Source organism: Hoplias malabaricus, chromosome 5, assembly GCF_029633855.1.
Source record: "Hoplias malabaricus isolate fHopMal1 chromosome 5, fHopMal1.hap1, whole genome shotgun sequence".
NCBI lineage: Eukaryota > Metazoa > Chordata > Actinopteri > Characiformes > Erythrinidae > Hoplias > Hoplias malabaricus.
The window spans coordinates 27656682-27672983 of NC_089804.1; the positions used below are offsets into that span (position 1 = coordinate 27656682).

Here is a 16302-nt window from a genome sequence, read left to right on the forward strand (position 1 = left end):
ATAGCCGTCAAGGTTGTTTATGAACAAGGTCTCTGGAGATACAGTATCACAGGACATGAAGGTTTCTCACTACGGCTGGACTCCAACGGATCAATACTCCGACTCGGACCAATTAAGCAGGGATATAAGTGGATCAAAGTGAGCATTAGTGCTGAATAAAAGCTGCTTTGATTTACCTCTTGTTTTCCTTTCTGTGTTTCCAGGCTCCCTGAGGTGCGGATCTCAGATAACGGCCCATATGAGTGCCACGTGGGCATCTACGACCGGGCCACCAGGGAAAAGGTGGTGCTGGCATCAGGGAACGTCTTTCTCACGGTCATGTGTGAGTACACGAGCAAAGTTCTGCGATGGTTCTTGGACTGTGGGGCATTTTTCAAACTTTTCATAAGCTGATAAAACATAAACAATGAAAATACAGCTGCCTGATAAAACACAAGACATGCTTATCATCTGTCATGTTGCTAGGCAACGCATGGACATGTAAGCATAAAAGAACAGGCATTTAGCGTGTTCTCCTCCAAGCGTGTTGAGCTGTCAAATAGCCCTGCAATATCAGAAATGGTTAGAACCAAGGAAACCAATAGACAGCCTTGTTTTAACACACAGGATCAGTGATGTTGGGACCTGTTTGGTGCAAAATTCATCCTCAAACAAAAAGGTGCTATAAGATCCATTTTAAACACATTCTCCATCAGTCTCAAGAGCAATTTTACCACAGATTTCACGGTTCGAAATATAACTTTTGCCTTAAGTAAAGAGCCCTTGAAGAACCCCATTTTAAGACTGCCGTTGTAGTAGCAGTGTGTAGCAGTGCCACAAAGATGTGGTCAAGGTTGGCTTTCTGTGCAACAGTCTGAGGAATCCAGATGTGATCTCATAACCAGAACATCTGGAGATAATTATAAGTATCTTCTGATTAACTCTGGGTTGTGAGTGCAGACTTATTAGGGTGGGAATAAACTGAGAGTGGGTTTTATCAACCAGCTCGAGGGCTGTTTTCTTGCGTTATCGATTCTATGTTCACAGAGCTTGGAGCTGAAGAAATTGGGGACAGGTTTTATAGGGGGCATGTCCTTGTTAGCAATGCAGAACCACAGTCCAACACTAACAGTTTAACAAGGTGTCCCCAGATGTGCAGTCTGGTTATAAGGTCTTTGTGCATCTGGGTAGAACCGTTTAAAGGAGTTAAGGATGTCTGGTTCCTATCACAAACACTGTGAAGTTTTCAAAGTTGGTAGAGATCTCTAGAAGGGCACATTTAACTAGCACACATTTCCTTCCAGAGGATGGAAGCAAGCAACTGCTTTAGTTTTTAAACTGCTTCAGGCAAAAAAACAGCTCGACACACTTGGAGGAGAACACTATTGCCCCTGTTATGTAGGGTATGTATGGTATGTTATGTGAAGATAGCTTAACAATATATTGGCTGATGTTATGTTGTGTGATGGTGGGTGGGAGTGGGAGGGGGAGGGGTAGGGGTGGGGGGTGGCATTGACCCTTTATAAGAAGGCAATATACCTCTCCTAGGATTCTTTTTTCAATTTATGATGCAGCATTATACTGACACCTAGTGGCACATAAACATCAGATATTATGTCCTAAACCTGCTTTAAACCTGGCCACCCTCATATGGATGACCTGCTCTATGAAGCATAAATTAGATGAGCACATAATCATTGGATGAGGGCTGCACATTATAGAAAATATTTATACAAAAAGGGAAAAAAAGACTATTTGAAATATGATGTGCTTCTTTCCAGGTGCTAAAACCCCCTGATTGCTTTAGAAACCTGCTCATTGAATTTAACAGCTATCAAAACTGTGTTCCACGGTCCAAGCATTGATTCCTTCTTTTCTCTGTTAGCTGCGAACAGTGATTAGCCTCGTGATTTGGATGCCTTGCATCAGCAGAAGAGATCCGTCTTTTATTCTTTCCTTCCAAAGAGGAGGGTGGAATGATAGGGGGAGCGAAATGAGGCCTGTTATGGACATAATGAAATCATTACAAGATGCTAGCTGCTACTTTTAGCGGCTGTGTTTTTTCAGGGCGTAAGCGCTGTGTCATGGGCTTTCAACCATTCTCCGTCACATGGCTGGTGGAAGTGCTTCATCTTCTGTCAGTGATTAGTAATATGAAGCAAGAGCGAGGGTGTGTGTGTGTGTGTGTGTGTGTGTGTAATGACATTTACTCAGTAAGAACGCCATTAGGGGGGCTGCTTGGGTGTGATAAGGGCCTTTGAACAAGCTGGGGTGTGTGTGTGTGTGTGTGGAGTATTGGTGTCTTCACTTGAACTTCCTCTCTGTGCCAGTGTTTGTGTTGTGCTGAAGGGAATTTTGGGGGGAAATAAAGCTCCTTCGTGCGCGCGCACACACACACACACACACACGATTATGCTACACTTTCATCAGCTCATGGAGAAAAGTATGAGGCTCGTGGTGTTAATGTGTTATTATTATTAGTTTTATTTTTTTAATATATGTTTAAAAAGTCTAGAAAACGCTCTATTGTTCCTGCTCTGGAGAAATAAGGTCCAAACATTTGTTTTTCTGTTACTACCATGGATCCATTATGGACAGATATTCAATTGTTACACAGTGCTTGTACAGTATAATTTCCATAGAAAGCATGAAATGAAATTGGATTCTTTGGAGTTGTTGAATATTAGACAAAGGTCAGCATGCCACGTGGCCTGCCTTGGGCTACAGGGGGTTGTCAGCCACCCAGAATTAGGCTGGGTAACTGCATTCTCTGAAATGGTGTAGGATGCAATAGTTTTAGCATGAATTGTAGTGGCTTTCGTGATCCAGAACTAATCACTCTACATCAGCACCTGGCTTCTATAATTTGCAGGCTGAGTGCCATCAAATCCACACTGAAATATTTTAATATCACACATTTTGTCACCTGATATATATCGCAATACAAAATTGAGATATTTACTATTTACAAAATATAACTGATGTGGCCAAAATATTGTGTAAAAATTAATGTAAATTCCATGTTTTGTTTTTGTGTATTTGTGGGGGTACGTGGGGATGGGGGGCGGTTAACTGCCAAAGACTTGGACTCATGGGGGAGCTCCCAGTGTGCCCAGCAGATCCCATCTATTATAAGAATCGTAAAACATCACTAGTAAGTTGATTACTCGGTAGCAGCTAGTTGATAGTTCCACCTTAAATGGTGAATCAATTACATTCAAGTGCCTGATATTACCACAGCATTTAAAGTGGATCTTTGAAATGATATCTGAGATATTAAAAGCTGAACACAGTTTCATATCACAGAAGAGGTAGGAGTGGGTGATAATATATGATTGTTGGACAATTCTGAACTCCTACCACAGCGGACCAGTGCAGAGCTGCGTACAGAACACCGCAATTAAACGGGAAATGAAGCACTGCTCTTTTTCATTTGTGTTATGCTGATGGATCCAGCTCCTGAAGGGCCGCTTCGTATGGGGATGATTTTTGCCACTAAACCCTGTAACTCTGTTACATTGATGACACTTGAAAACAAGGGGTAGAGATAAAATAAGAAATGATAATCACCAATAAAGGGCAGCACGGTGGCGCAGCAGGTAGTGTCGCAGTCACACAGCTCCAGGGACCTGGAGGTTCGATTCCCGCTCCAGGTGACTGTCTGTGAGGAGTCGGTGTGTTCTCCCTGTGTCTGTGTGGTTTCCTCCAGGTGCTCCGGTTTCCTCCCACAGTCCAAAAACACACATTGGTAGGTGGATTGGCAACTCAAAAGTGTCCGTAGGTGTGAGTGAATGTCTGTGTGAACAGACAGAATACACCCTCCAGGGTGTATTCCCACCTTGCACCCAATGCTTCCAGGTAGACTCTGGACCCATTGCGACCCTGAACTGGATAAGCGCTTACAGATAATGAATGAATGAATGAATCACCAATAAAAGGTAGAATGGCAGTAGCTGGGGCAACTACACAGTCTGGGTTGCAGCTCAACATAAAGCCTGCACAAGGGGGCATTTGTGTACATGCTCATTTTGTGTTTATGTTCCTGTTAAAGTTAAGATATTTCATTGTTATCATTTTCTAGTCCAAATAGTGTCAAAATGGTCTAATAAAGTATACAGAGTAACAGTTGAACTACACTGTGTATTTGGGGAACTACAAAGTGCACCTCTATAGACAGTAGGGCAACAAGTGTTGAATATTAGAATGTGTGACACACTCTGATTTGAAACCAAAGTGATAAGGCTAAACCCAAATACTCGCTCCATATAACCATATAATCTACGTTTGGATTCTTATATATTTTATCTTACTTGAACCAGTGCTGTCTGCCTGAATGGCAGTAATATTTATAGCGTTCCAAGTGTCAGTGAAAGTGGCCGTGGAGCTATTTCTGTATCTATAACAGCACAGGCTTATGTTTGTGATGAATGTGATCTGATAGCAATTATGGTGAACCTTGATTATAACTCTCAAACGACAGCTTAAGATGTATTAATGATATATAGCCGGCATCCGTGTCTATAATCAGCATCGCCGCTAGGCTCCAGCTCAGGGTTATTTGCAAATGAATGATACTGTGTCCTCTAGTAAAGACAAGTTGTAGTTTTTACACTCCACTTCCTTTACTCAAGTATAAACTAATACTAGATCAGTTAGGAGGCTGCTTGCTCATCCAGCCTTTCTTATGAAGATACTAGGATTATGAGTAGTCTCTTCCTATTTGCAGATGTCCCAGACATTTATGTACAAACTCTGCATTCCAAAATGTCTACATTGGCTGCACTGTGGCTGAAGTCACTAATCATAAGGGCAATTGGTAATAATGCATTTGGCCTCAGTTCCAAAGACAGCTCTTTTTCACTGAGGCGATTTCGAAAGGCTACGGTCAGCACCGGGAAAAATGTCCTTCCACATTCTTCCGCACTACTATTTCTGAACAGTGTGATCAATAATAGAATCTAATCTTCTTTCTGATTCGGCTCTTAAAAGTTTCCAGGATCTGCAGCTGCGCTCTGGAGAAACATTGCTTCTTATGTTTTGTTGAATTATTCCTGGCTCGTAGCTCAGGGAAACATGTGGAGACATTTCTGGGGAGAGTGTAGATACCATACATTCAGAAACACCAGGATTCTGTTAAGAACTGGAAGAGAACATAGAGCATTGGTGCAAAGGTCATCCACATAAAATAGTATTACATGAAACGGGATGCTGTAGAGCAGCTGCAGATGAAGCTCAGGCCCTTGCTCAATGCCTATTGTCAGTTAGAAGAGTATAAAGCCCCTATGTATTGGACAGTGGAATACTGTTTTCACTGGAGTGATGGAACACCATTCAGATTTACGGTATACTACTGTAAAATACTGACAGCTGTGGTTGCCAGAATTTCACTTTAACAGATACAGTTGCAAGGTGTAAGTTAATACAGAATGCACAAGAACTCTTTGGTTTATAATTATTACTGTGAAAATAAATCTGTAAAAAATGGTAAAGAATAGTAAAGTAGATTTTTCTGCACGTTTTAATGTATAAATACAACATTTTACCCAGAAGGAATCATACAGTTATTGACAGAGTTAACATGAAAATACTGTGATGATGTCATGCCCTTGTCCTGTCGTGTCTGTTTTCCCTGCCATGTGTTCTCTTAGCACATGGCTCTGTTTGTTTTTGTTCGTGTCTCCACCCTCGTCCTCGTCAGTCTCGATGGTGATCCTTCCCCCTCATTATCTGTTCCAGGTGTGTCTTGTCTGTGTCAGGTATTTAAGTCCTCATGTCACTTCCTGGTTGATTGGTCATTGTTTTCCCGTGTCATGTTTTCTAAGTCTAGTCTGTCTTTACTATTATTCGTTTCATTTGTCAAGGTAATCAGTCTAGTTTGTCTGTCTCCGCGGTTTCTCCACCGTTGTTTGTCTTTGCTTTTGTTATATCTTAAATAAACGTATGTGTTATTAGTGTGTGCGTCCGACATCCGACACACACACACACACACACACACACACACACACACAATGCTAGGCATGCTGGGAGCTCCTTCATATATAGTGGTATTCATAGGTAGTGTCGCAGTCACACAGCTCCAGGGTCCTGGAGGTTGTGGGTTCGATTCCCGCTCCGGGTGACTGGCTGTGAGAAGTTGGTGTGTTCTCCGGGTGCTCCGGTTTCCTCCCACAGTCCAAAAAATAAATAAATAAATAACACGTTGGTAGGTGGATTGGCGACTCAAAAGTGTCCGTAGGTGTGAGTGTGTGAGTGAATGTGTGTGTGTCTGTGTTGCCCTGTGAAGGACTGGCGCTCCCTCCAGGGTGTATTCCCGCCTTGCGCTCAATGATTCCAGGTAGGCTCTGGACCCACTGTGACCCTGAACTGGATAAGCTCTTACAGATAATGAATTAATGAATGAATTAATTAATAATATTATATATTTTATTATATAATAATAATAATAATTGGTGGCACGGTGGCACAGCAGGTAGTGAACTGGAGGTTGTGGGTTCAAGTCCCACTCCGGGTCACACTGTGTGAAGAGAATGGTGTGTTCTCCCTGTGTCCACATGGGTTTCCTCTGGGTTCTCTGGTTTCCTCCCTCCAAAAACACACCTTGGTAGGTGGATTGGCTGCTCAAAAGTGTCCATAGGTGTGAGTGAATATGTGTGTGTGTGTTACCCTGTGAAGGACTGGCGCACCCTCCCTCCCACCGCAACCCTGAACGGGATAAGTTACAGATCTGAATGAATGAATGAAGGATTATAATAATTTATAAAGCATTTATAAACACAGTGTAAGAGTACTAAACATTAGAAAAACTAACATGATACTTTGGTTTCAGAAGAATGGCTTAAACAAATATAAAAGTTCTGAATGTTTAAAGTTTTAGTGATTCTTTACTAATTTTCTTTGTTTGTTTGTTCACTAATCCCCCTGATCTTTATTACTAAGGACAATGAGAAGCCTAATAGTGCATAGCACTAAACATTGATCAACCATAAGTCTACACACTACAACAAAATATTGAAAGCAAGGATCACTGTGTTGATAGGACTCTTGCCTGATGCTGGGTTGTGTGAGAAATGTTACTCCACCTGTGACAGTGGAAACACACATCTCAGCACCCATGGAACAACTGGAGTTTAGGTGCCTTGCTCAAGGACAATTCAGCAATGGATACAGAAGGAGGAAAAAGCCTATTTACTTCACTCTTCACCCCCACCAACCAACATTATACTGCCAGTCCTGGTCCCATGCCTTCTTCTCTATTCTTTGGGCCCTATCTACCTTCTGAAGAGCAAGAGCAGCTGCAGAAACACAAGAACAGTGGCTTAGTGGTTATCACGTTTGCCTTCCAGCACTGAGATCTTGAGTTCAAGTCCCATCTGGGTGGAGTTTCCATGCTCTCCCTGTGTATGCATGGGTTTCCTCCTGGCTCTCCGGCTTCCTCCCACAGTCCAAAAACTTGAAGGTTAGGTGAATTGGTTTCTCTAATAACTGTCCTGATGTGTATGTAAATGAATGTCTGTATGCAAGCCCAGATATGGATTGGCGCTCTATCCTGGATGAAACCCTAGTGACTAGGACAGTCGTTCCTAGTTGAGCGTACGCTATGCACGTTTGGCTGACGCTTCTTGCCAGTATGCATGTATTGATTGTAAAGCGCCCTTGGGTTTCTAGAAAGGCGCTATATAAGTGTAACGTTATAAAAAGCACATGCAGATAATGCCGCCGAGTCTGTTAACTGCCGACATGGAAGGGGCCACGGGGCCACCTCTACATGAATGAGTAATGCTGGTAGAGGGAGTATATTTTTCATTGATGCTAATAGACTGCACTTTATCAATGAAAGTGTGTTCGCCCAATCTATCCACCTAATCATTTAGGAGGTGGAGGAGAAGTGTACATATATGGGCGTGTGTGAATGTGTGTGTGTGTGTGTGAATGCCATGGGTGTGTGTCGTTGCGCTCAGCTGGCTCTTAAATCCCCACTCCCATACTGAGGATGAAGAATGGCCTCTAGCATTGTGGCTAATTGCCATCTAAGCTGAAACAGAATTATTCATAACCTATTAGTGTGCCAAGTTCACCGGGTAGTGAGGAGAAGATGGTGAGGGAAAAGGGGAAGTAGGGGAGGGGGGGGGGTGGGAAATGTAGCAAGAGCGAGAGAATGAAAACGAGCGAAAAAAGTTAATTAATAGGAAGCCTTGTACCGAGAATGTTTAAATTTTTTAAAGGGCTTCATAAATAAGAATTATCATTTAAATGAATCCTTGCCAATTATTCAATTATTCACTCTCAGAAGGCTGAATTATTCCAAATTCTCCACGTCTTTGACGCTCTCCTTCACCCTCATGCCCAACTTTCTAGCGCCTTTGCTTTGAACTCCCAACTTTCCAGAAGGCCTGCTTGTTGGCGTTGTGGTCAAGTGCTGACCGATCGATATTAAAGTCTTTGACGCATTTACAATTTAGATCAGTGAGGAGGTGTTTGTTTTTATTACAGGGCCCAATATAGGCCCAATATACTCATACACATTAGCATTAGGTGGTAAAAATGGGTCAATAATTTCCAAGGCTGTTCCCTCAGTTCAAAATCTCACTCTCGATTCACCTTGGACTGCTGTAAAATGGCAAAAACAATGAGTGGAAAATTCCTGAAAAATGTATAATAATAAATAAATAAACAACCCGGCAGTTTGGAAAATACACAACACAAGAATTTGGCAGAAATCATGAAGCAGTCTGGTCTGAAATGTCACCATTTGCTCTGCAGACACCCTGCAAACTGCCAAATTCTTATTCACTGTAGGCCTTTAACACTGGAACTGAGCAGAAGACGTGATCGACCATTGCTCTGGAATAGCTGATGCATGGCCAGGGGGCCCATTAACACCATATCTGATTGGCAAAGAGCCCATACATTCACAACTGATTGGTCATGGACTGATAAATCAAGAGGTGATTTGCAGGACGCCAATAGCACCAGAGCAGATTGACCCAGAGTCCAAAACACCAGAGCAAATTGGCCAAGGATCCCATAACACCAGACCTGATGGGCCAAAGGCCTGCAACAGAAGAGCATTGTTGCAAACTAATGACAGCAGATATGGTTGGGTTCATAAAGCTTAAAGTCATTGGCTAGTGAAATAGCATTTGTAAATAATATGTTAATGTAAATTAATATATGTAACAGTTAATGCTAATTCTGTAATTACATATTAACTACAACTATATTTACATGGATGTATAGCAAATTTCCTATTTTTCTTAAATTGTTTGTTTTTCTACTCATTCCCTTGCTCTTCATTAAAATAATCATTGAGAATCTTAAAATGGTACATAACCCAAATTATTAAGGATATATAATTATGCAGATATTCATAACGAGAAGAAAATATATATATTTTCAATGGTAGGAGACCACAGATTAACAGCAGAGGGGACTATCCAACCAGGGGACAGAAACTTCAGAGCTAATTGGCTAAAAGTCGATAACAGAACTGACTGACTAAACATTTGTTACACCAACTACTGTTGGCCAGGGCCCATTACACCAGATTCGATTTGCTAAGTGTCCAGATCCTAGCAGCACAATGCCACTTTTTGTTGATTGGTCAGGGGCCTGTAGATCTAGATCTTATAAGCCAGGGCCTATAATACCAAAGCTGATATTGGTCATTGGCAAACAACCACTAAACTGATATTGGTCAGGGGTCTATAACACCAGAGCTGAGTGGTAAGGAGGCTGTAGCACCAGAGCTGATTGTGAAGGGGCCTTTAGCACCAGAGCTGATTGACCATAGCCTTGTTAAATCACAGTTGATATTTGTCTTGGGCCTGTACTTCCAAAGCTTAATAGGCAGGGGCCAGTAGCACCAGAGATGATTCATTATTACCTTGTACAGTCCAAGTTGATATTTGCTGGGAGTCCATTACACCAGAAGCATTTCGATTGGCCAGGGAGCAGTAGCACCAGAGCTGACTGATCATGGTTTTGTAAAACCAAAGTTGATATTGGTCAGTGAGGCATAACACCAGCACCGACTGCTCAGGGGTCTATAACACAAGAGCTGATTGATCATGGCCTTTAAAAACCAAAATTAATATTTGCCAGGGGCCCATTACACCAGGGCTGATAATATTATATTAATTTTACTTGAATTTATTACTATGTTGTTATCTGTAATTGATTATCTATTGCATGCATTGCCTGGTTATTTATAGCTAAGCTGTATTGCACTCATTTAAAATGTATTTAACAGTCTCAGGTTTAGTTTTTGTACTGTTATGTGGTTATTATACAGTGATGTAGAGATCCACTGCATTGTCTTTTTGAAAATCACTGTGTAATACTTGTCTTGGTCAATTGTACTGTGTGGTCCACTGAACACAGCCCCTGTGGTGTATTGCACCAAGGCCCTGGAGGATGTTATTTCATTCTGTGGTGTACTGTATATGCAGGGGATGACAGGGTTTCTTCTATAGTGTCACTGCAGTAACACCACAGCATTGTTTCATTCTGTCCAGAGTGTGTTGAAATCCGAGCAAAAGAAAAAAAAAACAATAAAATGACAGGATCATACCTATCCTCTATTGACTAGATTAACCTCAAGCTCCGGTTCAATAAAACCTGCACAATAATTCAAGAACCCAACGCAACCACAAACTTCCCTTCAGGGTTTGGCAAGAGCGACTGCAGCATTAGAGCCCAGTCCAGCAGATTTAAAAACCACTTCTACCCACAGGATACAGCCCACACAGTGTCTACTCAGTGCCCACAGGCAGGACACATCCCACACAACTGCTACTGCAAATGCTCTGATTACTGTACATTCATTACTGTATGTAAATGATCCTTTCCTTTACTTAGCCCATTGCTCACATAGTTTTTATTAAGTATTTGAAGCAGTTGTACATGCCTGTGTTTCATTTTATTTTATGTTTTTTTTTTTACTTTCTACGGTGTCAGATGTACCTTAGTTTCACATTTACTTTATAACATTTTCTACATTTTAATGGGCTCAACTACCAGATTATTCCAATAATTGAAAACATTTTGAAAATAAATTAGGAATAATAATTTGCAAATTATTTTATCCCCATACTCATTCTCATATGTAATTCTTCTCACTATACTAAAAGAAAAACTATACTCCACCAGAGGGCACTGTAAAAGAGCCGTCATATGAAGTGTATTCTTCATCAGGGCTCTTTCTCAGTTGGCTTCATGCTTGCCTCAACCCTGAACACAATGTCAAAACAAACTTGTAGACATGTTTGTAACTAACACGTCGGTGCACTGTGTTGATGTAATGTTTTTGTGGTACTCCAGGGTGAAATGTATGTGCTGCAATGATGCCACAAATAAACAAACCCTGAGCCTAACCCTTAACCTAACACTAACCCTAGCCATATCATTAGACATACTCCTAAATATACAACCATAACCATATTAGCCTTGCATTAAATGGGACATGCACTACTTTTAGTAGCAGCCTGTGCTTGTCACTTTTTTTTTTTTTTAGAAATAAACAAATGACACTTTGACTGAAAATGACAACCATTAAATGATGGTCAACACATTTTGTAAAGGTGCAATTACAAGTAAGTTAAATGTGTTAGCTGCACACTCCACCAGTCAACATTGGTCAGATTCTGACTATAGATATTATGATTATTAATTTTATTACCATGTTTTCATATTCTATTTGGACACTAGACCTCTCTGTCATTAAATGCGAGCGTAGGGTTTCCTATAAATTGGCCAGCGGGTTTAAGAGTGGATTCTGCCTCTGTCATTAGGTTAGACAATGAAACACTTAGCCAGTAAAATATCACCTGAAAGCACGTGGAAAATGATCTTTAACAGAGTGTCCTCAGAAAGGAGTGCCTCTACATCTACTCAAGCAAATTGTCTCTTAAGTGGCACATTTTTTTAGTCTCTATGACACTGAGACTGACCTACACACACTATAGAAGCCCTTCACATCCTCTTTCATACATCACTCTATAACAGCCAGCTCATTGACTTGTGTACTTGTAGCCTACATTGTTAGAAAACTTTTCAATTCTCAACCAATTCTCAATTCTCAATCAAACATTTAAGATTGATTGAAACCGTGCTGGCAACTCTTTATTAACCTAACGGCAGAGAGAAGGTGATGAAAACACTCAGTCTGCACCATGTTTACAATCCATATGTCATCATCAAGGTTTTTAATAAGAGGACAGATGCTCTGCATATCTCAGTCGCATTGTCTTAGCAGTTACAACACAAATTGAAAAGAGCTGATTGATATTAGGAAGAAGTTTAATGTGTTATTGATCTTGTAGGCTCTCTTGGCCAATATGGGGCTTTTATTAACTGTTGCATTCAACAGAGAATAGTATCTCCCTCTTTTGCAAGGTTCTCACACCATCTGTCTGTATGTATTAGTTGTATTCAAGAACATCTGAAGCCAAATTAAACAATAAAAAATGGTAAAATAACTCCAAGCAGTTCTAGAAAATCAGGAACCTGTGATTGTTTAATTATCTTGAACATTTCTTTACTGACAAAAGCAAGACAAACGATCAGATTAATTTTCAGTGAGAGCTACAAAAGACAATATCTGCTATGGGGTTGCATATTGGAATCTTAATTAGACACTTACAGTCAAGGAGGTGCTTTTACCGGGAAGTCCATGATTATTTCAGCAGGACAATTCCAGGCCTCATCCCGTACATGCTACAACAGTGTCCATTTGTAGACTCAGATTGCATGTGCTTGACTGCATGAACCACTGGATGTTAATTAGCTAAATTATTGTTTAATGCAAGAACAGGAAGAATGTCAACTTGCAAAATTTCAACAATTAGTTTCTTAATTTCCCAAGCTATTACTAAGTGTATTTAAAAGGAAAAGTGACGTTACAGAGTTGTAAACATTCTCTGTCCTTAACACATTTGTGTAATCGCATGTGTTGCAGGCATCAAATTCTAAGTTGGCAAGTTGGACAATGAATACACATGAAAATTTTTCATTGTACATTTTTTTGTCATCTTAAGAGAATTAACAAACAACAGATTCTTGTTTCTGTTGCATTTTACATAGAATCCCAGTGTTTCTGGAAATGTGATTTGTGCATTGGCTACAGATATAAGGAAATAACTAAATGCAAGTATTTGCTTCTAAAGTGCAGTTTTTATTAAGTATATCATATATTCATTCATTCATTCATTATCTGTAACCCTTATCCAATTCAGGGTCGCGGTGGGTCCAGAGCCTACCTGGAATTATTGGGCACAAGGCAGGAATACACCCTGGAGGGGGCGCCAGTCCTTCACAGGGTAACACAGACACACACACACACACCTAAGGACACTTTTTGAGCCGCCAATCCACCTACCAACGTGTGTTTTTGGACTGTGGGAGGAAACTGGAGCACCAGGAGGAAACCCACGCGGACACGGGGAGAACACACCAACTCCTCACAGACAGTCACCCGGAGCGGGAATCAAACCCACAACCTCCAGGCCCCTGGAGCTGTGAGACTGCGAAACTACCCGCTGCTCCACCGTGCCGCCCTTATATCATATATATTTTTTCTTAATAAATTAATTTTCAAAATGTGCTAATTTCAAGTCTGTAGCTGTGTGACAGTGACACAACCTTTTGCGCCTTGTGTGCGCAGAAACATGTACTTGCAGACCTCTGATGTAGCAGGTTTGTGAGTTTAGGCTTACATATTTAAATTTCTTATTTATTTTAAAACATCCCTGCCTTTTGAAATAACAAAACTTGCAAAGATATCTAGTCAGACAGAGAAGTCAGCAAGTGCTTGACTAAGATCATATTCAGTGTACAGGGAGTTGAATTTGAATGCGTTTGAATATGGCAAATGAGGTTGTCTGCAGATGAGACTAAATGCTGAAATTAGACAGCGTCTAGACAGTCCAAAGTCTGGACAGAAGCGGCAGTGAGTGAGTGGGTGAAGAACTCTTGAGACATACTTAGAGCTGCTTTGCTAACTTATTCATATGGTGATAAGACGAACTGGCATCATTTACTCTCAGCTAGAAAATCCTGAAATGTTTTGAAAGCATGGGCATATAGTGTAGCTTGATTTTTTAATGATGAGACAGAGCTGAGTTCTGATTGTGTTTCATCTATTCTCCATCAAGCTGATGCGCCAGTCATACTGATGTTGACTTTTCAGCAAAGCCCCAGAACGCTTTCGTAGGAAACCCAAGGCTGGGTCAATTAACTGGGCTAATTATTCGCTTGAGTGATTTAAACCTCTGGGCAAAAGCTGCTTATATGCATCTTGATTTAATGTTGGCTGTATATGAAGAAGTTGAATAAACAGCACGTTCACGTCAATATCAAAATTGCTGTGGAATCACGTTTAATTAACACACTGATTTCACACGCAGATTTGGGAATCCAGGGTTTAACTCCTGTATATTCATAATGTTTTGTTTGCATTTAGTGGCATATTATCAGAGCTAAAGAAAGGAGTATATTTACATTTGATTTGCACTATATGGGAAACATGTAAAGAAAGTTTCAGATTTCCATTATATACTAGTCCTAGTTTCATTGATTGTTACCTCAGCTACTGCCTCCAAGTGGAGGCAACTTGACTGGTTACTGTTGTTTATTTATTGACATATTCCTACCAAACTATAAAAAAAGTCTAGGATTCCCATATATTATTACATAATTAAAATGCACACAGATAATAGACTACACAATATTGTAATGTCTTATAAAATGCCAAAGCTGTTGTACCTAATATAAAATTGTTTAGACGCCTAGCTGTTGAGCTGAGCTGGCTGAACATGTCAGATAAAGTAATGCTGTAGAAAGATGTACAATAAAACACTTACGGTTAAACATCCATTTTAGGACATCCTCAGGCAAACTGCCAGAATTGGGATCAGACAAAATGGCCTCTGCCCAAATGGCCTCAATTTAGTTTTCTAGCCAAATTAAAGATGGCTGTATACTACAACAATAACTATTTGGTGAACTGTGCTTTTATTATGTTTTACTTGATGTTTGTTGTCTTTAGACACAATATAAGCTTCATCTCACATGAGTCCAGTGCATTTTCTCCTGACGTGACATGGCAAATCTTGTTTAATCCAATTGTTTCCAAATGCCCTTGCTTGTATCTAATGCAGCATTCCATTTGAACTTGGATGGCAGAATTACAGAGTTACAAGTAGAAAATATCAATTTGAATGGCTCCAGAAGTCAGAATTCCTACTCGGAATGTTGGGCGAACCTCACGAAACCCAAGCTCAGGATCTAAATGCAATAACAGTATTTAAAATGGTAGTATTATATCTGTGAAAGCAACACTAGGTAGTATGTTTAGCCTAAAACTACAGCTTCAGAATCATTGTCATAACCCAATGTGACCACCCTGTAAATAGGGTGAAGAGAGTGTCTATCTTTCCTATTCCAGACTCAGCACTGCAGAAACTGCACTATGTAACTTCGAGGGTTTTTATTCTCAGCCTCTCTCCTATTGATTGCTAGCCTCAACCCCAAGCCAAGTCAGGGTGAGAGAAATCCATTTAATATACACAGTACCATTCGATTTTTGAGTGCTGGACTGTGCTGAACTATCAGACTGGACTATCAGTCATATCAAATTTTGTTTGAAACCTTTTTTGGGGTCTTTAGCAAAAAATAAATTGTAAAAATTATGTTAGAGTGCACCCGCCTTGCGCCCGATGATTCCAGGTAGGCTCTGGACCCCCCGCGACCCTAAATTGGATAAGCGGTTACAGATAATGGATGGATGGATGTTAGAGTGCAAAGAGAAGGTTAAACAGAGTTGGGGGGAAGAAGAAATACACACACACACACACACACACACACACACTGAGCACTTAGAAATAAGAGTAATTATTTAAAAATGTTGAAAAACGACATGGAGAAGAAAGAGAACCAAGAGAAAAATGGCTAAAATCCATAGATTCTGCTCCTTGCTCCTCATTCCTGCTGAACTGAGCTGTGGCTCATTATCATTTAAAGGAACAGGTGCTGAAACCAGTCATTCTCAATAAAGCTGTAGAAATGGGGAGATTTATGCTGTTTTGTTGGTACTTTCACCACAGAGGGATCAGAAAGACACAATAACTGTGTTCACTTTTGGAAAAGGAGTTGCTGTGTGGTGTGGTTGCTGTATTGTATTCTTGACTACAGTGCTATAGCCTACAACCCTCGCCTACAACTCTGACTATTCAGTAAAAGGCAAAAGGTTTCAGTTCAGTTAAAAGGTGAGAGAGAGAGAGAGAGAGAGAGAGAGAGAGAGAGAGAGAGAAAGAGAGAGAGAGCATT

At 40.6% G+C, this 16302-nt stretch overlaps 1 protein-coding gene across 2 annotated transcripts in view; it reads left to right on the top strand.

Annotated features, from left to right (window-relative positions):
• igsf21a (immunoglobin superfamily, member 21a) overlaps positions 1-16302 on the top strand; it is a 336305-nt gene that overhangs the window by 213588 nt on the left and 106415 nt on the right. For both annotated transcript variants that reach the window (XM_066671813.1, XM_066671814.1), the window contains exon 4: positions 204-322. In XM_066671813.1, the coding sequence (XP_066527910.1) occupies positions 204-322 (119 nt within the window). The remainder of the gene's footprint in view (positions 1-203; positions 323-16302) is intronic.